Source organism: Madurella fahalii, assembly GCF_045866475.1.
Source record: "Madurella fahalii IFM 68171 DNA, scaffold_5, whole genome shotgun sequence".
Lineage (NCBI taxonomy): Eukaryota > Fungi > Ascomycota > Sordariomycetes > Sordariales > Madurella > Madurella fahalii.
In genome coordinates, this window is record NW_027263975.1 from 1,533,925 (window position 1) to 1,559,410 (window position 25,486).

At 58.0% G+C, this 25,486-nt stretch overlaps 7 protein-coding genes across 7 annotated transcripts; 3 read left to right on the forward strand and 4 right to left on the reverse strand.

Moving 5' to 3' along the window:
* Positions 1-556: 556 nt before the first annotated feature.
* DDI1 (DNA damage-inducible protein 1) lies at positions 557-1,857 on the forward strand (the record flags this gene model as incomplete). Its single annotated transcript, XM_071064446.1, has 2 exons — positions 557-1,100; positions 1,160-1,857. The coding sequence occupies 2 exons, from the start codon at positions 557-559 to the stop codon at positions 1,855-1,857; spliced, it is 1,242 nt and encodes a 413-aa protein (XP_070920547.1).
* Positions 1,858-2,278: 421 nt separating this feature from the next.
* On the reverse strand, positions 2,279-4,009 carry RRP8 (25S rRNA (adenine645-N1)-methyltransferase; the record flags this gene model as incomplete). The annotated part of the gene is made up of 2 exons (XM_071064447.1): positions 2,279-3,514; positions 3,644-4,009. 2 exons carry the CDS (start codon positions 4,007-4,009, stop codon positions 2,279-2,281), a joined length of 1,602 nt encoding a protein of 533 aa, XP_070920548.1.
* Positions 4,010-6,339: 2,330 nt separating this feature from the next.
* On the forward strand, positions 6,340-9,718 carry MFIFM68171_09029 (Fungal transcriptional regulatory-like protein; the record flags this gene model as incomplete). The annotated part of the gene is made up of 6 exons (XM_071064448.1): positions 6,340-6,538; positions 6,610-7,611; positions 7,667-8,282; positions 8,413-8,475; positions 8,531-9,233; positions 9,329-9,718. The coding sequence occupies 6 exons, from the start codon at positions 6,340-6,342 to the stop codon at positions 9,716-9,718; spliced, it is 2,973 nt and encodes a 990-aa protein (XP_070920549.1).
* A 363-nt stretch (positions 9,719-10,081) lies between these two features.
* On the reverse strand, positions 10,082-11,094 carry PUP2 (proteasome component pup2; the record flags this gene model as incomplete). The annotated part of the gene is made up of 4 exons (XM_071064449.1): positions 10,082-10,252; positions 10,328-10,853; positions 10,947-10,959; positions 11,070-11,094. 4 exons carry the CDS (start codon positions 11,092-11,094, stop codon positions 10,082-10,084), a joined length of 735 nt encoding a protein of 244 aa, XP_070920550.1.
* Positions 11,095-11,672: 578 nt separating this feature from the next.
* alp4 (gamma tubulin complex Spc97/GCP2 subunit Alp4) lies at positions 11,673-14,699 on the forward strand (the record flags this gene model as incomplete). The annotated part of the gene is made up of 3 exons (XM_071064450.1): positions 11,673-12,084; positions 12,174-14,161; positions 14,259-14,699. The coding sequence occupies 3 exons, from the start codon at positions 11,673-11,675 to the stop codon at positions 14,697-14,699; spliced, it is 2,841 nt and encodes a 946-aa protein (XP_070920551.1).
* A 1,700-nt stretch (positions 14,700-16,399) lies between these two features.
* Positions 16,400-19,683, reverse strand: MFIFM68171_09032 (uncharacterized protein; the record flags this gene model as incomplete). The annotated part of the gene is made up of 7 exons (XM_071064451.1): positions 16,400-17,224; positions 17,288-17,485; positions 17,543-17,664; positions 17,722-18,274; positions 18,329-18,790; positions 18,846-19,115; positions 19,177-19,683. 7 exons carry the CDS (start codon positions 19,681-19,683, stop codon positions 16,400-16,402), a joined length of 2,937 nt encoding a protein of 978 aa, XP_070920552.1.
* Positions 19,684-22,413: 2,730 nt separating this feature from the next.
* On the reverse strand, positions 22,414-25,347 carry MFIFM68171_09033 (uncharacterized protein; the record flags this gene model as incomplete). The annotated part of the gene is made up of 1 exon (XM_071064452.1): positions 22,414-25,347. The coding sequence occupies one exon, from the start codon at positions 25,345-25,347 to the stop codon at positions 22,414-22,416; it is 2,934 nt and encodes a 977-aa protein (XP_070920553.1).
* Positions 25,348-25,486: the final 139 nt, after the last annotated feature.

Consider the following 25,486-nt stretch of genomic DNA (forward strand, 5'->3'; position numbering starts at 1 on the left):
TTCCACATCCCCTGCAGTGGAGGTCGAGCCCCCGGGGTCTACAGCGTTGGCCTAGGCCCAATCAGCACGTTCTGAACGAGGAAGCACCCCTGCACCGGCCGTGAGCTTAGCGGCTCGCTTCGGTTTCCATCCGCGCGAACCTCCCCTATCACCACCCCGGCCCCTCCGAGCCCCTCGTGCCCCTCGGAAGCTCGTGGCCTTGTCGACAGAGGCTTCCGTTTCCATCCCCGTCACCAGTTCCGGTTCCCAAAAGGCAACCCTGGTGAAGTCAAACGCCTTTTCCTTTGTCTGTTCCCTCATATTTTCCGCAGCCTCATCTCCCCTGACCTACATTCCGATTTCCAGCTCACCCCCCCCTCCTCCCCCCCAAGCGACCCGATTCAGCCCCCATCGTTCAACATCGATCACCTCCCAAAAATGTGAGTACCACGTGTCGCTTACATTTCTGCCTGTCGTATAAACGCTCATCGCATCTAGGCGCATCACGCTCAGCATCACGAATTCGGAGCCCCAGGGCGATGACCAGGACCTGCTGTCTCTGGAAGTCTACCCCGAGATGACGATAGAGACTCTGCGGAGCTCCATCCAAGTCGAGACGGGCCACCATCCGAGCGCTCAGCACCTTTATCACAATGGACAGCTCGTTGGTGATAACTCAAAGACATTGACGGAGCTCGGCATCACCGACGGCGACATGCTGGCGCTCCATGTCCGCGAAATGCGAGGTAACACGGCCCTTGCGGCATCTGGCCACTCCGCGCAACAGGCGCCGCCTCCCCCGCGTGGAGGACGCCCATCGGGCATGGAACAGGATCCTGAGGTGATTCGGCTGCAGGTTCTGGGCGATCCGAACCTAAGGGCGGAGCTCAGGAGAGCACGACCGGAGCTGGCGGCGGCGTTGGAGGACCCTCAGAGGTTTGCGCAGCTGCTGTACGAGAGCCACGATAGAGAGCGAAGAGAACGTGCAGAGCGCCACCGCCAGATCCAGCTCCTGAATGCTGATCCGTTCGACCCCGAAGCGCAGGCGAAAATTGAGGAGATCATCCGGCAGGAGCGTGTCATGGAGAACCTACAGAACGCCATGGAGCACAACCCCGAAGGTAATCCTACAGCTTGACCCAGTACTATTCGTCAAAGCCGGATGCTAACCACTCTTCAGTCTTTGGCAACGTCCACATGCTCTACCTCGAGGTCGAAGTCAACGGGTACAAAGTCAAAGCTCTCGTCGACTCGGGCGCGCAGGCAACCATCATGAGCCCCGCGTGCGCCGAAGCCTGTGGAATCATGCGCCTTGTCGACAAGCGCTTCGCTGGCGTGGCGCGGGGCGTCGGGACCGCCAATATCATCGGCCGCGTGCACTCGGCGCAGATCAAGATCGGACCACTGTTCCTCCCCTGCAGCTTCACCGTGATGGAAGGCAAGCAAGTCGAGCTGCTCCTGGGCTTGGATATGCTTAAACGCCACCAGGCCTGCCTCGATCTCGCAAAGGACAAGCTCATCATTCAGGGCGTCGAAGTCCCCTTCCTGGGGCCCGCCGACATTCCCAAAGAGTCGGACGAGGCGTGGCAAAAGGAGCCAACCGTCCCCGGCCCAGCGGGAACCACCATTGGCCAACGGTCCGGCGCCGTGACCGCGCCGAGCGGATCGGCAGCGGCGGCGCCATCCACAAGTGCCACGCATCAGGCAGGCTCGTCTGCTGCTGCGTCGAGCGCGGCGCCGGCGCCGGCGTCCCGCTTCCCGAGGGAGCATATCGAGCAGCTTATGGCGCTGGGGGCGTCGGAGCACAGGGCGATCCAGGCGCTCGAGGCGACCGGGGGGAATGTCGAGTATGCGGCTAGTCTCATATTCCAGGACTAATATTTGGCGCTCCTTTAGTTATGGCTTTGCAGAACGGTTACGGATGGTATTGGAGGAGGATTCGGCTAGGGTATAAAACGGGATCTTGGAGCGCAGGTAAACAAACTGGCATGGCGCGGTGGGCTACACAGAGTCTACTATGCCTGGGGAAAATCTGGGCAAGTGAATGGTGGATGGGCATAAAACCGGTCTGTAAGTTCTTTTTTAGAGGGCAACTCAGGATCATGCAGAGCGGTACCCGGCACAGCGCATAGCTTAGAATTCGACAGACATTTTCGCGAGATCCTTGGTGTTTCCTGAACCCCTCCCACATACCAGGGACAAGGATAACCTACCAGCCTATCTTTTTTTTTTTTTTTTTTTTTTTTTTGGGGGGGGTTCCAACCCCGTAAACGGACCCCGACCCCCTGTCGTCCAGACCTTAACGCAGCTTATACACGCAAGGCTTCAACAGCCTGGCCTCATTGCTCGCATCATCCTCATCCTCATCACCTCCAATAAACTTCTTCTTGACTGCCGGGCCCTCCTTACCTCCCCTCGCTTTAACACCGCCGGTGCCCTCAGCGACCGCGCACTTGCCCCTGACCGTCGGCACCCCCTTGACAAAGTGCATCCGAACAAACATCTTATTACCCATATCTACCGCATTCTCACCTAGATCACGGTTCAGGAGGAACCCGCGTTTTCTAAGCGCCTCCACAAACGCGGAGATATCCGTCTCGTGCTTGCCACGGCCGGACTCGACGCTGTCCACATGGACAGCCAGATCGGCTAGGTTGGCTGCCTCCTCGTTCTCGGCGTCGCGCGCCGCGGACGCTCTGCCTTTTCTGAGAGGAGGCGGAGCAGCAGCGGAAGCGGCGCCCGTCTTTCTGCGGTTCCCGACGCTGTGGGCAACGACAGCCGCCTTTTTGTTGTTATTGTTGTTGCCGGAAGAAGAAGAAGAAGGATTGCCGGCAAAGCGGCTCTTGATCTCCGCTACCCACAGCTCTCCTTTCCAGCGCAGCACACGGTAGGCCTCCTCGACAAAGTCGGTCCAGTTGGTACCCATGAGGGCGAGGCAGAAGATGGCCACATCGACGGAGCTGTCGGCGAGCGGGAGGTTGGCAATGTCGGCGCGTGTGACGAGCGGGGAGCCGCCCGTTTGGAGGTCGAAGCTGTGGATATCAATGTGCAGTTTGGATTTGAAGGGCTGGAGGGCCGACGAGAGCTTGGCGTCGCCGCAGCCTAGGTCGGCAATTGTGGTGATTCTGGCGTTTGGCGGCTTAGGGAGGGGGAGTTGCGAGGGGAGAATCGGTTGGTTCCGGTTGCGGGGCGGGAAGCGGACTTTGGCGCGGGCTTTGATGTCGGAGATGTAAATGTCTACAGGATTCTCAGGCCAGACGTCGACTTGGCGGCGGAAGCCTTCGTGGTATTCGGTGAACATCTCCGGGGAGTCTTGAAAGAGCCGGAATGCTTCAGTCGAAGGCCGGGTGTAGAGCGTTTCGTTGAGGTGGCGGAAGCGGGCGGAGACGAGCTTTTCCCTCATAGAGGCTTGGAGGGGTGTGAGTTTGGTGGTGGCCGGCGCCGTCGTCTCATCTTTGGGTTTCTTGTCTCCACCATGCTTCGCGCTGTCGTTGGATTCCGAGGTACCGTGTTGCATTTTTTGCTTCTTTTTCTTCTTTTCGGCCCCGGCCTCCTTCACTGGCTCGACTGCTTCGAGAGCCTGCTCCTCATCGCCGAGGCCATTCCATTCGTCTTCATCCTCCTCAGTTGGCTTGGATGCCGGCTTTGGCGTATCTTGTATCACCTTCCTCTTGTCCCTATTCTTCTTTTTCTTTTCATTTTTACCATCTGACTGGTTCTGCTGCCCTTTACTTCCCAATTGGCCATTGTTTTGTTTGGCCGCGGGGCTGCTCGGGGACGCAGATCCATGCTCTGTTTTTTGGCGCTTGCTGTCTTTCTTGGATTGTGGTTTGTCCCTGGTGATCGGATCTTTGTGTTCAATGACCTTCTCCCACAGATCTGCCAGGTTCGCTGCCGTCACATTCTCCGAGTTACCGCGCCTCTTGCGCTTTCTCGAGGGTTTGGACGCAGACGGCGCGATTGCGGGCGAACTTTCCGTCTCGACCTTCAGCTTCTCGGCTGATATACTGAGGCCTTTTACAGGGAACATCGTGGCTGGGCACACCCGCGATGAAGAACAATGCCACGGCGTATAGCACAGTTTTTGCTGGCTGGAGCTCGCTTGGCCACAGCTTTGGATCCGATGCGATGTCGAGCAGAAAAAATTTAGTGGGGCAGATCGACCGATAAGCGGTGGAACCGGCCCCAGTAGCTGAAGATCTTATCGGCCGATGCCAAAGACACGCATCCATATGCCCAAGTACAGCCGGGCCCGAACAGCGTGCGATCTACTATCCGCGAGTTCTGAACCCGGGTATTGCTCGAGACTTCTTTAGTCCGGGGTGTGTCTCACAGAAACAGAACCGTTATCCTTTTCCCTCCTTAGTATGCCCGTAAGAATAGGTCTCAAGACATTTGATGCAGATGGGGTAGATCCTTTGAATCAAAGCATACCCAGGTCTGCCGTCGGATCTACACATACAGCGGGGTGCTTCCCGTAGCCCACTGGGGCTTGCAGTGCGATTGACACCTCAAGTCAACTGACTTGTCTTGGTCCGGCGGTAGGATATCCGGTGATGATGACTTGGAGCCATCGTTTATCGGTCCTTTTTGCTCTCCCGGGCACTTAGTTAGCGTAAAAATGCGATGGTGACAAACCTCAGCCTACACTACCCCGGCTCAATTTGCGTCAGGCGTTTTCCAGTGATCAAAATATTTGGGCCGGCTGTGTCCTGCATACTGCGTAGCACGGTTACGGTTGCATCGAGCAGAGCGGAAACATTGAAGGCACGACCAAGTGAGTCTCTCCAAGCATGGAAGATGCGCGGAAGTTTCCAAGCGCGGGAGGCTCTACACCATCTTAATTCTCTGATCGACGAGGCGTTGGAACCCTCCACTACAACTTCAGCACCTGCCATGTGTTGCGGTGCCCCGTAACATTGCGCGACGCCGCAGAGGTGCAGTCCGTTGATACTCGGGTGCACTCGGCCCGTTCGTTGTATTGACCCGCTTTGTAGAAACGCAACGGTGATCCTGGGGGATCCTGGTCGCTTCTAGTGTAGTGTACTACGTAGTGTATGGGACGCCCCACACCACTCTCTGGTTGAGGTCCGCAGTTCTCCCCGTGCGCCGCCCGACGGCAGCATCGGCAGAACGGGAGCACCTCCAAGCCGGGCCTCGGGGACACGAATTTAGGTGGTCTGTCGTCACAACGGACGGGACGGCATGTTCCAGAGGCTGATGAGGGCTGGGCGAGGTAAAATAAGGTATAGGGGCAGGTGAATGTACTGCTCCGCATGGACATGGGTAGGGACTGGGCAGTACTGCATGCACTGAAGCGCCTTGGTTCAGCCCCGGCCAAACAGCGCCTCTTCCGCGCATCAAGCACGCCGACAGGCTCATCAGCCCCGGCCCCGCACAATTCTAGCCCCTGAATCACCGCTTTCTCCACGTAACGTATGCATACAAAGTACACTTATGTGCGTGTATACTATGTGTAAGCTTAGGCCGTTGTGCGCCAAGTCCGCTTCACAGTAATCTCCACATCGTTCAGGGTCGTGGTCCCATGCGCTGCAATACGACTTCGTTTGTTCGCCCTCCCTAGCTTCACTCCTTGGCGCCAGCCCCGACGGCCCTCCTTCGCATGTGCATGTGGTTGAGGGCGGCCGATCTGCCCTCGCACAGCGCTTTTCTGCCACGATCGCGCCGTGATGCTATCATCGGGCGCCACGACGGCTCGGAAATTTTATCGTAGTGGACGGCGGCCTGCTCTGCCCCTTGCGGCAGCACTGATCAATGAGATTGCGCCTGGAAGGGCCTGTAGAGCGAGCTCTTGAAAGAGGCGGTCGGCAACTACCAAGCCCCAAGTAAACCGCGATAAGAAAACAGGCTTCCGCTTGTCGATTACGACAGCCAACTTAGCCTGGTCTGCAGGAGTTCAGTCTGGCCTACTTCGGCCGGCAATGGTGCTCAGCTAGGGCGCTCGCCGTTACGCTCTTCATGCACCACGGCCGGGTTCAAGTCTGGAGTTGGCTTCCCCGGCGCCCAAGACGACGAAAGACCTCGTTACACCGATTTGTCTCAGTCGCATCCGCCGAAGTGCATTATATACTAGCACCCGACCCGTTGTCCCCTTCCCTGGGCGTAGCGGCCGAGATTTATTGCCCACCTTCCTGCCCACCGCTGGCACCTGAGCCTTGGCCAAACCGAACGGCAGTACCTCTTGAACCTCCGCTCATGATATCACCCCGCCGCGCCGTCTTGGTGGTTGTGTGAGCGTTTTGTACTTGTTCCCCCGCTCGATGCCGGTGGAACAGCTCTAAGATTCTTCAGCCCTTCGACTCGGACCATAACAGACACACCGGCTACTCCCCCGACACCATGGCGTCCGTTGAGCCCGCCTCAAGTAGCAACCCTCATCAGGGGCCGCCGGCGCTGCCTTCTTCGCCCTCACTGTCTGACGGCAACGGAGACTCGAATCCGCCTCCGCCTCCGCCTCCGCCTCCGCCTCCGCCTCCGCCTCCGCCTCCGCCGCCGCAAAAGAAGACGGTGAAAACGAGGACTAAGACCGGTTGTCTGAGTAGGTTCCCGGTGCCGCCATGCATGCCACCATCTCTCCATCGACCCGTCCGCTGACGCTGCATCTTCTAGCCTGCCGGAGACGCCGCATCAAGTGCGACGAGGGCAAACCGACGTGCAACAACTGCATCAAATCCAAAAGAGAATGCGAGGGATACAGCCAAAGGCTCACTTTCAAGAAACCCCTAAGCTCGTTCGCTTCTCACAATCTCTACGGCCACCCTGTCTACCACCGGCAAGTTCAAGAAGCGCTTCTGAACGCCCAGATATCCGCAGCGCAAACCAAGGCAGCATCGTCACAAGGTCCGCTTGCCCCTCTCGCACCGAAGCCTCCATCCATAGACTTTGCTGGTGCGTCATCCAACCCCTTCGGTCAGGGGTATCGGGGCCCAACAAATCCTCCCATTCCCGGAGCGACGCCGGCCTTTAACCTGCCGCACCAACTGGCCAACCCTCCGTACGTAGGCGCCGACTCTACCTCTTTTCTTGACCTTAATCGTTCGCCTCTCCATGGGGAGCCATCCGCCCAAGGAGAGTTCTCCGGGGCCCCTTTTGCAGCCCACGGTTTCGGGCCCAACCCCAGCCTGCAACATGTCCCTCCCATCCTCACCAGCCACCGGGTTCCCGTGTCCGAACCCGGACAGCAGCTCGTATCCCCCGAAAGCAGCGGCGGCCAACTACACCAAATGATATCGGCTGAGGAGGGATATTGGCAGTCGGACGATGAGGCTTCCATGGCCGATTCCGAGGACGACGCACTTCCAGACACCCATATAGCGCATCTCGAGTCGAACGATCTCGGTGTCCAGGTGGCAAGACGCCTGGAATTACACCACGATGTGTACGGGGTGCGCATGAGATCATTCGCTGGCTTTGCCGGGGACAACGTTCTCGACACGTACATGCCATCGTCAGCCAGCTCGCCGCTGAACGACTCGCAGACGGCGGCCGTGTTTTGGTATTTTGTCAACGTCACGGGGCAGAGCATGTCCCTGTACGAAAGGCATCCGTTCGATCCCACACCCATGTTCGAAGGCCAACCTGTCCCCAAACATCGCCAACACATTTGGACCTGTCGGTAGCCGCGATCGAAACCTGCTTCCAGGTCTAGCTAACGTTGCCTTGCCAGATACCTTTCCCATCATGGCCTTTCACCATCCCGCCTTGATGCAGGCGATGCTCGCGTTGGGTAGTTTGCAAATGGCCAAGCTTCAAGGATCGCCGCCCACGGCAGCCATGAAGCATTATCACCTCAGCCTAAGACGGGTTGCCAAGAACTACCAGAGTCCCAACAAGCGCACCCAGCCGGCAACGCTAGCAGCCACGCTCCTGCTCGGCTTCTATGAGGTTTGGAACTCGGACCATGACAAATGGTGCAAGCACATGTGGGGAGCCCGCGCCATCCTGAGGGAGATCCCATTCAGTCGGTTGACCCGACAAGTGCTTGCTCTGAGACGGAACCAGAGGGAGCAAGCGCTCCACAGCCACCACTGCAACGAGCTCTGCTTCGCCACGCATGGTGACCTGAACTTGGACACAGGTGCGGTTGATACGGAGTTGATTTACCAGTTCACTGGCCAGAGGGTCAACTATGACACCTATTCAGGTTATGTTGGTGATGGCCCGTCGCCGCCCTCGCGGCTCACGGAGCGTGACGTGGAGAGGTTTGAACAGCTGCGGGATCTCTATTGGTGGTATTGTAAAATGGATACCTACCAGAGCTTCCTTGGCGGAACACGCCTTTTGTAAGTTGGATGCGATGCGAGTGTCAACCCATGTCTCTCTCTCTCTCTCTCTCTCTCTCTCTCTCTCTCTCTCTCTCTCTCTTTTTTTTTTTTTTTTTTTTTTCCCTCTGGCGGCTTACAAAGTGCACAGCATGGAATACGAGCTCTGGACCCAGTGTGCCCCTCGTGGGCCGTTCGGAAAGATAGACTCTATGTAAGTGTGAACCTCGTCCGTTTGTTTGTATCCGCCAACTCACTCGCATCTCCAGCTACGGGACGTTTGACTATCTCATGCTGTTGCTCGGACGGCTGGCCAACTTCGCGTCTCGGGATCTCAGTCGAAAGCGCAAAGCAAGAAGAGCTCAAGCGGCTGCGGGCCCAGGCCCTGGGCAAGGGGGACCGCCCGGACAGGGACAAGGACCACCACCGGGGTTTGGCCGTGGCCAGTCGCCTCCTTCGTTCCCGGGTCTGATGCCGTCGTCGGGCCGCATCACCGTCCCCAGGGGTTTCAGCCCTCCGCGCGAGACAAGCCCCTCGAGCGATTCGGCTGACGACATTGACCTCGACACCTCGACCGCCAGCGCCATGCGTGAGTGGGAGGAGATCCGGCAGGCGTTCGAAGTCTTCCGGGCGCGCCTCGGACCGGACTTTGAGCCCATGGGCCCGGACTTTGCGCCGCCCGTCGCGACGCCGTTTGGTCCCGCCCTCATGTACCGCACCTACAGCATCGCGGGCATCTGGATGAACTATTACATGGGGCTCATCGTCCTGCACAGGGCCCACCCGTCGATGCCGCCCGTCGCCGTCGTCGCCGCGGGCATGGCGGCGCAGCAGACGGGCCGGTGGGCTAACGAGATCGCGCGAATCGCGGCGGGCTTGCACGAGGATACCACGCACGTCTCGGCGGTGAGTACATTGGTGGGCGCTGCGTTTATCGAGAGTTGCTTTTGTTTGTTTGTGGCTGGGGTGCAGGTAATTCTATTTTCCCTCTCTCCCTTGCTGTCTCTCCCGCTCCTTTTCTCGCCCGCCCGCCTTTTTTACTAACTGCATTTCTTTTGTATTTTCAGTTCCAAGACCTCCGCCAGCGCCACTGGACCATCCGCCGGCTGCGCGACATTGCCCGCCTCACGGGGTGGCAGTCGGCAAGGCAGATAGCGGACGGGTGTGAGACGGGGTGGAACAAGGCGGCCGAGCTTGGCCGCGGGCCGCCGTACCACAGCCCGCCGGAGCTGGGCCCGTTGTTCCCGGACTCGGTGTGGAACCGGCCGAGGAGGATTGACCGGCGCATTCAGGAGCTCGAGGCGGGAGAGAGCCGGCTGGTGCTGGCCAGGTCGGAGCAGACGCACTACGCGCTGGGGTTGCTCAGTATCGAGAGGGATTTGGATACGTTGGAGATTGAGGAGGACGAGAATGGAAATCGGAGGGAAAATCTGGCTTTGGAGGACTGGCAGGTGTAGATGAGACGATGATACATGTGTCTTAATACCAGAATTGGGGACCGGCATTGCTTTCTTGAACTCCGACCCCTACAGAGACAAGTGAGCCCACCATGTATGAAAGATTCCTGTCGAGTACTCCTTCCCGGCGCCAAGGCAGGTCCGAAGATGAAAGACAAACCCAGCGGGCAACCATGCCGTAGATTGAAGGGCGTCTCAATCCGTTTATCCGGGTGGTCAATAACTCCAAACTGCCAGCATTTCTCTCACGCTGCCGATGTGTCATGTGTGGGATACTTGTGTCGATGCAACTGTTGTCATTCATTTCTTTCTGCTCTCGTTTGCCCCTTTCTGCACCCAAGCGCCTGTATCCCACTTTTAAGTCTAATTTGCTGGCAGCCTCGCAACCACGTCAGCCATCTCCTGGTCACTGTATATTCTGAAGCCATCCTTGGTGACGCTGGCCAACTGCACGTTCTTCGCATCCAACTTCTCCTCCATGACCTGCTTGAGCGTTTTGAGCACGAGGGTTTCTGCGTCTGCGATGGTGAGGGACTGGGCGGAGGTTGGCAGTCAGCAAAGGAAGGAAGCAAACATTCAGGCATCTCGGGCAGTAGAGAGCATTCCCACCTTGTGATACTCATTCTGCAACTCGGCCTGCGCACCCTCGCTGCCGCTCCCGATCGCCTTGGCATCGTACCGGTAGAAAGTCCCCGATGGCTCGGCGTGGTACAGCGACGGGCCGTCCTCGTCGTACCCCGCAATCAGCAGCGCCACGCCAAAGGGCCGCGACATGATGCTCTCCTCGCCGTCGGCCGACTCGCCGAAGCGCAGCGCCAGGTCGCAGATGGCCTGGGTGCAGCTCTCGACGCGCAGGCGCTCGTTGTAGTTGAAGGCGTGCGACTGGCACTCGACGCGCGCGTGCTCCACCATGGAGCGCGCGTCGGCCTGCAGCCCGGACATGGCGCACCCGATGTGCCGGTCAATCTCGACAATCTTCTCGACCGATGACGTCTCCAGGAGGGTCGACGTAACGCGCTTCTCGACGCCCAGGATCACGCCCTCGGACGTGGCCACGCCGATGGCCGTGCTGCCGAGCTTGATGGCTTCGAGGGAGTACTCGACTTGGAAGAGGCGGCCTTCGGGGGAGAAGGTGCTGGTGGGGGTGGGGGGTGTCAGCTTGGGGGGAGGAGGGGTTCGGATGCTGAGAAGTTGTGGGGTGTGAGGTTCCGTGACGGCGATAACCTACTTGATGCCTCGGTCTGCGTGTGAAGTATTAGCTTTGGTGTGTTCTCATTCGCAGGTCCCCCATTTGTCCCGCGCGCTGGCTGGCTGAGGGGAATGCGATGTAGGAGAGCTTCAGGGCACTCACCATATTCCGATCTGGCCATAAACATCTTGGCGGTGTTTGGCGATCAACGCTCCTTCTTCCGGGTATCTCTGGATTAGTTGGCTGTGCTTCGGCAGCTTGCTGCGAGGCGATGGCAGGATCGTAACGTCGTGGGGCAGGTCGGGTTGCAAGTGGAGGGGAAGTTTCGTCGAGGTGAGGCTGGCTGCATTGACAAGCTGAAGCTCCAGGCACGCGCAGGTCTACGAAGCTCCCCCACCGCCTGGTGGCCAGGCGGCCAACGGCCTGCGCCTGGGAAGCACCCCTGTCGGTACTTGGGCTGGGTACTGTACATATACACAGTACCGTACCGTACTGTCCCGCGAAGGATCAGCGGCTACGTTACCCCACACAATCCGGTATGCGCTATCTCTACGCGGTAATAAGGGGGCACCAAGTGCGGGCAGCGCGTCGCCGCGCCTTTGTGGAAGCTCCCGCGACTTGGCAGTGCACCTCACTGCACTGTTACTTGGTGCTTCTGCATCCCACCCCGGGCCCCGGCATATTCAACATACCCACCGCGAGGTTCCAACCGATGCCGCCGACGGCACCCACGACTTCCAGATTGCCAATGTAGACAGGACAACAATGTCGTCGGGCGCCACCAGACCGTCAACGTACGCGGAAAAGAGAAGCAGCGGCATCGCGGCCGCGGAACGGGCCTCTGCGCGGTCCCGCATGTCGGACAGTTCCTCTAGCTTCAGGGCCGATGCCAACAAACCATCCGAGCCCAAAATCAGCAGCCGCTATGCCGAGTCGACGGTACACAAGCGGTCCATCTCGGGCAATCCGAGCGCACGCTCGGCAAGCAGGTCCGCCGTCGAGGAGCGCCGCACCGAGAAGGTGCAGGTGACGACGCGCGAAACCCTCATGACCCGGACCATGAGCCCTGAGCGCCGCAGCGCACCCGCCGACAAGAGCAGGACGGGTGACGGGCTCAGGCGGCGCCCATCTGAACCGCGGCCGAGGGACGCCAGGCAGGAGACACCCCTCCCTCAAGGTACGCCCGCTCTGCATCTGCTGTCCCCGCGCTCCACCGTCCGCTCCCTGGAGAAGACTACCCCGTTTGCTAAAGCCATAGGAAACTAGACAAGCCCACGCCGCCGCCGTGGGAGCCCGAGGCGTCGCTGCTGCCGCATACGACGGCGCCCCTGGCCTCGCGCATTTCCATCCCTCCACTTGCCTCGTCGGCGCCTCAGACTCTCCAGCCCCGGCCTTTGCACGAACTATCACTCGACGCCCAGGAGGCTGTCATCATCGAGGACCTCTTATTTGTTTTCATGGGCTACGAGGGCCAGTATATCCGCTTTGCGAAGGAGTACAATCCGTTCGAGGAACGGGACCGCCTATCGGGCCCGACCTGGCGCATCCTGCCGGGCTTGGATCCTAGTCTGAACGACCTCACCCAGTCAATGTTACGCATGGCCACCCACTACACAGCCCTCGAGACGTTCGTCGACGTGCAGAGCCGCGAAGAATTTGGATCCGTGAACCACGCCCTATGCGCCTCGATACGGAAGCTCTTGCAGGAATACCTCGTTATGGTTGCCCAGCTTGAGACGCAGTTCCTCAACGACGACTCGTTTACCCTCCACGTGCTCAACGTCCACATATTACCCACCAGCCACATGATGTACCAGCTCTACGCCCTGGCGAACGAGTTACTGAAGCGTAACGCCCTGTTGGACGATGAGACGGACGAATCGAGCGACAGCGGCGCCGACGACTTCGACCACATTCTGGAGCAGTTGAGGGAGGGCGGCGACCTGGTGCCGGGGAATATGACGGGCAAGAAGATCTGCAAAGGCGGCGTGGTGCTAGGCCTGATCACCAAGAGGCTCGAGTCCATGTCGGGCGATCCAGCCGCACGCGCCCTGCTGACGGCGTTGCTGCGAGACGCAAGCCGGCCGTACATGGCCATGCTGAACGAGTGGCTGCACCACGGAGGCATCAATGACCCGCACTCCGAGTTCCTAATCAAAGAGCAGCGGAGTATCCGTCGAGAGCGGTTGGAGCAAGATTACACCGACGAGTACTGGGAGCGGCGATATACGATTAGGGATCATGATGTTCCGCCACAGCTCGAGGGCGTCAAGGACAAGGTCTTGCTCGCCGGCAAGTATCTGAATGTTGTCAGGGAGTGTGGAGGCGTCGATGTCAGTCTGCAGGTTAGAGACGTGCCGACATCGTTCGACGACACCCGGTTCCTGGACAATGTTAATAACGCCTACGCCCACGCGAACCAGTCGCTGCTGCATCTGCTGCTGACGTCTCACGCGCTGCCGGCGAGATTGCGGTCGTTGAAGCACTACTTCTTTTTGGACCCCTCTGACTACTTCTCCTATTTCCTCGAGCTCGGGGCGTCCGAGCTACGGAAGCCCGTCAAGTCTGTTAATACCGGCAAACTCCAATCGCTTCTGGACCTTGTGCTCCGCCAACCAGGTAGCATAGTCTCCCTGGACCCCTTCAAGGAAGACGTCAAGGTCGAGATGAACGAGATCACCCTAATCAAGTCGCTCCAGCGCGTCGTCAATATCACCGGCATAGAGCAGGGCGAGACGCTCCAGCCGCTGACGGCCAACCAGGCTCCCGAGAGCGACAAGAATGCCAACGGCTTTACGTCGTTACAACTCGACTATGCCGTCCCCTTCCCCGTCTCCCTTGTCATCAGCCGTAAGACGGTCTGGCGCTACCAGGCATTGTTTCGGTACCTATTATCGCTGCGCTATCTCGAATCCCAGCTGTCGACATGCTGGCAGACGCACACGCGCGGGTTCGTATGGCAGCACAAGTCGTCGGCGTCGCACGGCCTCGAGATTTGGAAGCGCCGCGTTTGGACGCTGCGCGCGCGCATGCTGGTATTTGTTCAGCAGCTGCTGTACTATTGCACCGCTGAGGTGATTGAGCCCAACTGGCAGAGCCTGATGGCACGGTTGCGTGAGAACGATCAGGAGGGTGGCTCTCCCGCCACCGGCTCGGGTATCACCCGCACCGTCGACGAATTAATGCAGGACCACGTGGACTTCCTCGACACTTGTCTAAAGGAGTGCATGCTGACGAACAGCAAATTGTTGAGGGTATGGTCCCCTGTTTCAATTCCCCTTACCCCCTTTTCTCCCTCCCTCCCCTCCTCTTTTTTGTCCCCCCTTTTTCTATGCTAACAACAACCGGCAGATCCACTCCAAACTAATGCAAACCTGCACAATATTTGCGACCTACACGAATTGGCTCTCCCGTGAGCTCGAAAAGGCCGACCCAGACCTGTCCGGCACCACGAGGCCGCCCAACATGACCCCGGAGCAGTGGAAACATTTTCAGTCCATTCGCTCCCAGAAGAATACCCAACACCCGAGCCAGGACCCCAATTCCTCGTCGATACATGCCGGGGGAGATGACGGCAGCAAGACTGAAGACGCCCGCATCGCCGAGCTCTTTGACGTCATCCGCAAGTGGGAGACCAATTTCAGCCGGCACCTGCAGATTCTGCTGGACGCGCTGAATCACTATGCCGCGACCGAGACGGTAGTCTTGTTGAGCCTGTGTGCGCGGTTGAGCACGGCGAACCAGGGGACCGAGTATGCGGGGTTGAGAAGCGAGGAGGATGGAGTGGTTTGACGAGTGTTACCTGGTATTGTTTGTTGGGCGGGTGGGTGGATGGTTTTGTTTTGGCGCGCTCAGGGCTATGATCATGTTATTGTATCAAGTGGGGGGATGTTGGTCAAAGAAAAAGGGGGAGGGATCCTGACGAATAGCGGCAGCGCGCTCTTCCAGCAAGGACTGGGACCGGGCATGAGGTGGGATGGGACGGACTGTTGTTAGGCCAACGTACTAAATACCCGGCTAGCATTGTGAACATCAACCAGCCCTGAGTCGACAACCTACTCCCGCCATGGATGTCTAATCAGATTTTGGAGTAATACGTGCAAAGCAAACTTGGGGCCAAGTGAGATAAAGGTGATCAATTCCACACTCTGAGAAACCCAGGGTATCATCTCGTGTTCCTGTCCAATCCCTCCTCGACATGACAATACATGTATGCTTATCCCGTCAACCCCATCAGAATATGACCGATGGTCCCCCACCATAATGAACCCGCTCCCCTAGCTCCTTTTAGACCTTGGCCAAACTAGAACCCATCCCACCTCATTCCGTCTGTCTCCCTTGGACCGTCAATCTCCCTGCCATTTGCACCCACCACTGCACTACCTCCCCGTCTCGCCCCCTCCTCGCCCCGTCTCATTCCGCCTAGCTCCACCCATTCCTTTCAAACTAGTCGTAGCAAACAACCATCAGTCAATAGACCAGCCACCTCCCATCACTCATCCACCCCATCTTCCATCCCACAATCACTCACCCCTTCGCTATCAGGAATCCAGGCGGTAGTGGTTACCAAACCAGTTAGCTGTGCCAACCGAACAAGCAACCCACCCAGCGCTCCCGAACCGTTGTCGAGATTTCGGTAATACCCAACTCCCGACCCGCCGACTACCACCGCAAAGGGGATCGGACAAAATCCCCGACATGGAAAACGAAGGAAACGATCGAAAAACACCGAGTGGAGATCGAACAACAACACAATCCCTACGGAGAGGGGGGAGAAAAAGGAAAGAAAGAACTCGGATGAAAAGGAAAAGGGGCAGGAAACAAACAAGGCAAGAAGAGTGAGAAAGAGGGGAGAGAGAACGCTAGATCTGACCTGGTGAGGGCCGCACTGTACGTGATGGGAAAAAGAGATTTAAATCAAATCTCATCTCACGTGTCAGTCGCTACCCACTACTCAACACTCCTTCTCGCCCTCTCGTCGTTTCCAGCCCGGGTATAAAACCGCTACTTTTGAGCATTCCAAGGAGGAAAAAGAGAGAAAAAAAAAAAAAAAAAAAAAAAGGCTTGGGGATGGGACTTTAAGTCGTGTACACGTCCAATAGACAAGGGTAAATTTGAGATTTGGAAGTGGTGGTGAGAGGGAGAGAGAAAGGTTTTCTTCATTTTGTCCTTTAAAGATTCCCCTTTTGTCCAGGTCATGACTGTACTAGGGAACCTCCATAGTAAAAAGACCGGGTTGAGCGGGAGCAGGACCATGGCCTGTCCTTTTGGCACCACACACCTCGTCAAAAGAAACCATCTCCATCATCACGCTGAGCGCCAAAGAAAGCAAAGCAACGACGAGCAACCGACCAAATGCAAAAGAGCAACTACTACCGGGGTATTTTACTTTACGCCAGGGGTATATCCAGCCGTAGGGTATTTCTCTTTTCCTCGCAAGCGACGAAGAACGAATCCGTTTCTAAAATCTTGCAAAGCCGAACGATGAGAATCTAACGAAATGGCCCTGGGAGAGGGCCGGGGTATCCTGAATTTGTTGAATGAGACGTGGAGGGGCGTCCGCTGTCGGCGGACTGACGGGCGTGATGGCGTGGTGTGGCATCGCCCGGCTGCGGAACGGCTAGCTTGTCAACGCCATTGCCGTAGGTGTGGCCCGTGGACCAGGGGTTGGTTTCGTCATCGGGCAGATTGACGCCGCTGTCATTCCATGGGTTCCGATCAGCATTGAAGCTGCGTGTCGACTCGATCGAAATGAGCGACGACTTGGACACGTTGCTGGACCCCTTGAAGAAATTGGCCGCCGTCTGCGAGCTGTTCTTCCTGCGGTCCAGGAACGAAGAGATTGACGACATGCTGCCGGGCTTACGCAGGCACGCAAGGATGTTGCTCCGCTCGCGAGCAACCTCGTCGCCGAAAGATGGTTTGGTTGGAGAGTCTGTGGTCACCGGAGCAGGCACGTGCTGAAGGAGCTTCGAGTTGAAGAACAACAACGAGTCCTCGAACGTGTCCGACTTGGGCCGAGGGATGGCGCCCTTGACAATCTCGGGCTCGACCCCAGCCGTAGCAAACTGGGTCTGGAGGAATTCCATAGCATCGCGAAGGCCGCCGGCATTGTTGCGAGTGAAGGTCCACAAGAGAGTGACCGTAGGCGAGTCCTTCTCGGTGCGCTCGTCGGGGTTCTCGTGCACAGTGACTTCGACTTCGTACTGGCTCTTCAGTTTTGGCACAATGCTCTGGACAAATTCCGGCGACTCGAGGAATTTAATTAGTGGAGACGAGCGCTCCATAACTACTTCGTGCTTGTCTGGAACCATGCCCTGCCGTCCCGCTGTCAGTCATGGTACGTATGGGAGACTGACGGCTCTCTCTCGATATCTTACCAGGAACTCGTCAACAAACTTGGGCACCAGCCACTGAGGGCCGGTAACCGTTACTTCATCGCTCGCCTGCTCAGTGCTCGGGAAGACGATCTTGCAGTTCCAAGTCCTCTCCAGTTCTTCAATCTCGGGGAGCCGAGTAAGGAGCTGGCGATGATAAAGACGGTCGACGCTGACGACTTGGGAGGTGAACTCGGAGTCCTTTGGGCACCCGTGTTAGTAGATGACGAATTAGAGCGTACAGGGCAGCTTCCTCACCGCTCGATCAACCATTTCCAGAATCTCGCTCTTCACAAGCTCAAGATTCTGGGCATTGCGCGCCGGGGTACGGCAGATGACGTTGTCGACCCGGCTGTCATCATCCTCTCGGCCCATGCCGCCTTTTTACTATCTTAGCAAATCAGAAATCCCGAGGGCAAAAGACTCCCAAGACTTACCGCGATCCATAGCATTGGAAAACTTAACAAAGACAGAGTGCTTCTTCATGATGCGCTGGATATGCTGCCCGCCGATGCCAATGATGCGCTTGTGGTATTGATCAGGGACGTGAAATGAGATGGACGCCGGCATTTCCTGTTCCACCAGGGTCAAGCCCTGCTTCAGGGAGTCGTAGGTCTGACCGATGACTTCAATATTGAAGTTATACTCCCCAAACGTATCGAACATGATCTGGACGCTGCTCTGGCCCATAATCTTGTTGATCTTGCCGTTCTTCTTTCCGCTCACGAACTCCTTGTGCTCGTTGGCAAGCTCGATCCTAACACGAATCTGATACGGGGCGTGGGCGGCAAACTTGATCTGCGAGATGACCATCAACGCAGCCTTGACGGACTCATCAGAGCCTGTAATCGTGAACGACTGTCTGTCAAATGTGACATCGGCGTCCGAGTTGGCGCAGATATCACCAAGCATCGTCCTGATATCGTGATTACTCGGCTGGCGAGTGTCGGGCTGCATGAAGATCCACGACGCCGTGTAGAACTGACCGACCTAGACTCGAAGTCAGTGGCCATTCTCGTGCACACATTGAATGGGGACGCGTACCAAGGCCATGAGCTCACGAATGGAGCGCTCCACATGCAAATTCTCAACAGCCTGAACGCGCACAGGGCCGTGCCTGGACCCAAGGGGCGGAAACATGATAAAGGTGCCGTTAGCCTCAATAATCTTGCGCACCTTGTCCATTCGGCTGAGGAGGATGCTGTCAATTTTGGCGGGGGGAACCGTGACGTCCTTGGCGAAGATCCTCATACGTGTGAGAAGCTCGTGGATCCGGAGCTTAGCCTGCTCGATGGCCTGGGGTGTCTCGCCCGTGATCAAGATATCGCTGGCCTCCCGACGCGTGGCATTCGGCGGGCAGTAGCCGTAGCACTGAGAAAACGGTGGCGGGAAGTAGATGGCGGTGTTGGTCATGGATTCAATGAGCTTGATATTCTTGCGGTTGCGGCCGCACAACACTTGGTGCAACGACGGGTCGAACTTTACGGCATCGACAACTCTCCCCAGCTACGTCAGAGTTAGCATGTGCCGTTTGGTTTAGGACAACCAGGAACAGGCGTACAAGTTGGTCAATGTGGATGAGCACCCGTGTTTTTGCGTGCTCAGACGACATAACATCACCGTAGATGGCAACTCTCCAACGCTGGTCCCTCCGCAGCTCCACGTCGCCGTTCAGACCGCCCACTAGCGGGGTCAATTTTGGGCCGAGCAGGAAGATGTCGACGCCGCAAAACCCCGAGGTATGGTCTAGAAAGTCTGTCACCGACTTCTTCAAGACGCCCTCGGAGAGATTGGCAACCAGATGGCCATCCACAACAACCGTGGTGCAACGCTGTTAAAACGGTCGTTTAGCACAGGGCTGGTAAGGAGACGGGCAATGGTCCGGGACCTACCAATGACAGCGGTGTCTGGTTCAGGATGGTCTCGCGGGTCTGGTAGACGGCGTCGGGCATGCCGGACAGGCACACGGTGGTAACCAGGCCGCGGACATGCTTTGGTGTCGTCGAGATGACATGGGCTTCGATGGGCAGCGGGTTCGCCGTGATGTCCTTACAGAGCTGGCGCAGCTGGTCGAGATTGTTGGCGTGCACGGGTAGCTCGTGGACGGGGACATCGTCGGGGGCTTCCTCGGGATGTGTCCACCGGAGCACGGCGTCGGTGGTTGCGTGCAGGATGTCTTCGGTGTTGGGTCCGGCGAGGTCGGAGGCGAAGGGAATGTTGAACGAGTAGTGGATCGGTCCATCGGGCACCTGTGGCGCGGGGACCGGAGGGGCACCCTGGGTCGTGACATCCCGGCGAGCGTTGATCGCTGCCTGCATGCCCACGTTTGCCCGCGACATGCTGAAATTGGCCGGGCTCATCCGCTCGGGCCAGTGCCGTATGTTTGTTAGCTTATTCATGGTGACTCGGCTCGTTTCGTCGTTGCCCGTGTGGTGTCCTGGCTGTTGGCTACTTTGGGGTCGAGGAGGACAAGTCAACGGGGGCGGACGAAAGTGCGGGTAGAGGAGCGAGGACGGCAGCGGTAGCGGCGGAGGCGGAGGCGGCGTGTGTCGGACGGACAGAGGCAATTGGGGCTAAATGAGGGACTGAAGGAGAGAGATGTCAGGGCCGTGCCGCAGAAACCAGGGCGGCCGGCAGAAAAGGAAAAGAGGGAAGAAAAGAAAAGAAAAAAAAGAGGAAAATGGGGTATCTCAAAGGGGAGAGGGAAAACGAAGACGGGGGAAACTGTCGTGTGCTCTTCCTTCCTGCGATCTACAGATTTGGGGGAGGGGAAGGGGGAAGAAGAGTGTGGAGGAGGAAAGATGGTGACTTGAGGGATTGGTGGATGGAAGCTGATAGACCGTGAGGTTAGTGGACAGGGTGGGCCGCCCGTTGCGATTCGAGTGGGCGAGCAGGCCGCTTGGTCCGTGCTGCCCACTGCGCTGGGGGGGGGGGGGGGGTGTGGTCTGGCAGGTGGAACCAAACCCGTCGAAAGCAGCGAAGCACGCACCACAACGGAGTTGTTGGGCCACCCACAGGCCGAGGACCGATCCGAGGTAGGTAAGTGTCGTACAGATGAATTGCCTACTTTTTGTTGAAGACATCTAGATATATACCGTCCGTGTCATCTGCACAGAGCATCTATGGCAAGGCTAAAAGGCTCGCAAGGGCCGGGCTCGGTCAGGAGAACTTCCAGTTGCTGCATGCACGAGCCGCGCCGCAGCAGGGGGGGGAGCACACAACGTCACAGCAGGTGGCTCCACCACCAGTTCACAAAATCCAGGCCCCCAGTCTTGCGATGCGTCCAAGCTTTTCCGAGCAGGAGCCGATGGATGGTTATTTGGGCGCCGTGACGGTCTAGTTTGGGATATGGCTCGAAGATCGGCCGTGCGCGGTTCGATCCGGTGCCATCGACCCGGAATTTTGTACAGAACGTGCCCGTAGCTACCGCCGATCCGCCACCTACTGCCTCGAGGTCGTGTCCCAAGTTGCGTTCTCGAGACAAAACAGAACCAGGGGCGAACGCCGAGCAGAGCGAGCGAGATGAAAAATGTACGGCATTCCCTGGCATCCGTAGTAGGAATGCATGGCCCCCTCCCACTAATATCCATGAATCGGGGATTGCCCAGAACGGTACCCGGTTCTCCGTTACGGAGCGGAACAGCCAGCCATGGGGGTCAAACCGACTCTCTTGCCCTCTGTTAGTACGCATTGCTGATTTCGGCTGGCTTTCATCAATTTTAGACAGCCTTTCGGCCGTTCCGTAGTTACCCTTCAGGATGGCCTTGGCTTTGCAATGGGAAATGCGTAATCGCCAAGAAGGTGGTGCGGGAACATCGAGTCCTTCCGATCCCACCAGTCAAACAGTGTGCGGTCCTCTCACGAACCAGTCACGCCTGGCATCCTTTGCTGACGACTTGCAATGGCTCATCCGTAGCTGCGGCCAGCACTGCCATTTTTGTGCCCAAAATCTTCTAGTATGGAGATATTGCGGATTCTGATACTGGGCCGTGCTTCTGCGAGGCCTCAAATTTTGGTCAACGCTGCTGTTCTGAGTTTCCGAGGTTGGTAAAGAAAGGTATGTCTCGGACACTGGACACTGTGTCGGTTATGTAATCGCTCGGCATAAGGACTTGGGGCTCCGGGCAACCAGGCCGAGCCGGGCCCAACTCGATGGGGGGCCAGTTGATGGGAATTCAAGGTTTCGCTATCTCGAGATGCCGAATGTACGCTAGATGGGGAAGGGCAACCTTCGGCCAGAGCTCGCATGATTATCAATACCCCCCACACTGATCCCAAGGCTGATGGTGCGACCGACGATCAGTAAACGTTCCAGGAAAGGACCTCATGCCTCTGCTGCCACACTAACGCACGTACTACCGCAGCAGTGATATGTAGGGACTTAATTAGGAGCGTTCTGTACAGCCTCCGGGTCCGTGCCCGCTTCTCGTTCGCCGATTGCCGCCTGCTGGTACCTCTTGTTTTGGCCTGTGCTTTCTGCTCACTTTGATATTTGACAACCCAACCAGACGTTAAGTCAACCAAGAGTGCCCGGCACTGGGCAGTGTCAACGCGTTCCACTATACTAGTAGGGAACTGCTACGCGTAACGGCTAAACCCCAATGCAAAACCAAAGTTTTGATTTTGTCCCACATTTTTACGGCGGCATGAACCGTGAAGGACATATGAGCCCAATCGACTCGAACGGATGTCTCCCCGTGGGCTGGATATTACCGGTAGGGTGTTTTGCATTCTCCTTCGTCAATGGTTCGCCCGGGATGGCATTGTAATTCCATGTGGTAAAGCAACCTCGATTCCATCAATCCGCCTCTCAGTCTCTGTTTCTCATTCAGCACCAATTACTAGTATCCCATCTCGTCTGCCGCCCATCAACCGAAACAAAGTAGCCGTCCATGCCCATACCCATGCCCATGCCCCAAACCAAGGCAATGTATCACTGTCAGAGAGCACCCGGATCCGATCGCCCATCAATTTTTCCTTAACCCCGTATGACCATCCCTAGGAGGTACTCCGGAAGAGAAGAACTGAAAAAGAAAGAGAGAGAGAAAAAAGAACACACAGTAGTATCGCAGACGCTGTCCAACGTTGGGCTCGGTATCAACACCATCTCCCCGCCTCTCCCAGCCCGGCTAACGCATCTCCCGATACCCCCGATCCCTTGGCACCCGGTCCAAAAACACCACCTCTCCGTCATCCTCCCTTCCCATAGGCGGCGGTCGTCCATAATACCTCTCCCCTGATTGACCCTGACCCTGGGCGGGGGGGTACTCCCTCCTCACCACCTGCGGCACCTCACCGGGCGGGACAACACTATAAGCCCTAGCCCCGCCACCACCACCACCCACTTGCGACGGCGGCGGAGGCATCACCGCCTCTCCTCTCCTCCCTTCCTGCTCGTCACGATGGTACGCCCGTGCCCCAGCACCATAGTCATAGTCATACCTCATCGCCGTCCGGACTGTCTCGGCAGCAGGTCGCACGCTAGCTGACCTCAACGGCGGCGGCGGCGGAAGCGGCGGGTACTCTCTCAGGGCTGGCTGCTCGTAGCGGATACCACCGCTAGCCTCTGCGGGCCGGGCGCTGGCAGCGCGGATGATACCGCCGGCGGCGGCGGCAGCGGCGGCGTAGTAATCCCGGGGCGGGGCATAGCCGGACGGGCCGTTCTCGTAGTGGGCTGATGATGATTCTGCCACCGCCGCAGGCGGCTGGAGGGGGCGGACGCTAGCTGGCCGGGCAAGGTACTCCCTCGAAGGCAGGGGCTCGCGCTCGCTAGTGATAGGTCGAGACGGGTGGTACTCGTTTGGCGGTGGTGGCGGCATGGGGTTGCTGGTAGCTTCGCGGTAGCCGCCGCGATGGTCGGGGATAGCGTATTCCGGCTGAGTGACCACCCGCCTGGTAATTCCGTAGGCGGGCGACGCTGGGCGATAGAGTACGGCGTCGTCGTCGAGCAGCTCGGGCCGTCGTGAGATGGCGCGAGGGGGGAGGACGCGCTCATACCGGCGCTCAGGAATAGAGACAGAACCTCTGGGATCGGAGATGACTTCTTCTCTGATTACTGTTGTTGGGCGGGCCGGCTCCAAGTATTCGCGGCCAAAAGCATCGACGACGATGCGCCGCTTTGGAGGAGGCATCGCGGCGGGCGGACGTTCGTACATGACTGGGGATTGAGAGCGGTCCGGGTAAACTGCTGCTGGACGCACACTCATCCTCGACGCCGCGCGGACGTCACGATAGTAAGTAGCTCCGTCTTCATACGGGCCCGCCTCGACAACGCGGGGCCCGGGTCGTACTGCACACACCTCCCGAACATACTGCGTGCCGGCAGGCTCCGGCGGCGCGCCATAGTCGTCGTAATAGACTCTCTCGTACCTTGGGGAAGTGACGAAGACAGGCTCGTCGCCGTGCTGATGGTGATAGTCATCCCCTCTCTCGTACCCCACGACCCGTTCTTGCCTAACAACCCTGGGCTGGTAGCGCTCCTGGTAGCTTTCCTCTGCTAGGATTCGCTGTTCATACCTAGGCTCGTCATCAAGTATTTCTACAGGCTGTTGCTGCGACCGCCTCTGCCGCTTGTTTGGGTGAGCAGACTGAGGAGACGTCAAGGGGGAGGGAGAACGAGGCTCGGGTTTGATATAGGGTGAGGCAGCGGCGGCTTCAGCGGCGAGCCGGTCAGCCTTCCTCTTTTTCTTCTTGTTTTTCTTTCTTTCATTCCGGGTGTTACCCTGAGGCGAGCTCTCCGGGCTCGACCCGTTGGAAGGCTGCTTCCTTAGCGCAGCAACCTGAGCTGGAGTTGCTCGCGCGCCACTAGAATCAGTCGTGGCTAGGTGGGGCTGTCGAGCGATAGCCGGGGGGAAAACATGGGTTGGCTGAGGGGCGAGAGGGGAGAGATCATGGGCACGAACAAGCGGAGATGGATCGCGGGCTAGTGCCTGATTGAGCAACCTCTCGTTTACCCGCGCGAGATCTTGCGCATCGCTCGGCTGGCCGTTTCCTGTGTTTCCCGACTCTTCCGAGCTGCTCTCTAGAGCGCCAGATGCCAAGGGGGCCGGTGGCTGCGCAAACGTTCCCGTAGAGCCACCAGCCCTGATAGACAGCCCAGGCACTATCACTTCCGGCGCTGGGGGCGCTCGGCCGGACGCTGATGCATTTGGTTGTGTTTGCTGCTGGGAGGGAACGCTGGGAGGCACGGGTTGTGCTGGGAGCACTACAGGCTGGATTTGTTCGGTCTGAACGACAGGCTCCGAATCCAACTCGGGCTCGTACGGGGATCCTTCCCGCATTTCTTCGTCTTCGGATTCGGTGGGGAGGCGCGCCGTCATGTTGGACTCGGGCGTGTCGTGACGGCTCGAATAGAAGGTGTTATCATCGAACGAGTCGCTCGAAGCTGAGGCGTTAGCAGCTGTCTCGTCAGTAGACCGAGCAGGAGTCGCATGAACCATAGATAAAGCTTTTGCGAAGATGTCGGCAACGTCAAGATCAGGGAGCTGTTCCGGCGCCTTGTTGGCTGCGCGACGCTGCTCGATTTGCTCTTTGAGGCCGCGCTCCAGTCGCTGTCGTTTCAGCTGGATCTCGGCCTTGACCAAGTCGGCGGACTTTTCTAAGAGCACGGGATCGATCTCGTGCTTTCCAGCACCAAGCGGTTTCGGGCCGCCAGGAGGGCTCGAGAGAGTTCCCAGACCTGGAACGCTGGAAGCCATGTTTGTTTGCCGATTTGCCTGTTGAGCCTGGAGATTATTATTTACTGCGCGGTCGTGGTTTACGGCGCCCTTTGTAGCTGCGGGCTGCGAGGTCGCTGATGCGGCGGAACTGGCAGCAGCAGCCGGTGTGGGAAGTTTCCCGGGGCTTTGGGCGGCTTTCCCGAGCAGGTGGGTGGGCTTGATGCGCGGGTGCGAGCCACTGACAACCTCATCGCGAAATCGCAGAAGCTTGTCATACTCGCGAATCTCTCGGATTTCATCCGAGGTGAGAGATGCAAGCAGACCAGCTTCTGATCCTCCGCCCGGCACCATGCTCGTCCTTGTCCCCGTTGCCGCCGTCATCCCGACCACAGATGGCTGCGCCATGATGTGTGCTCGCGGAGGCGCAGAAGGTGTCGCGTCTTCAACTCGACGACTCAGCGCGTCAGCTGCCCATCAGACACAGCGCACAGTCGACAGGATGAGGCCGTAGTATAGCATCAAGATACAAAACCGAAGCAGGCTG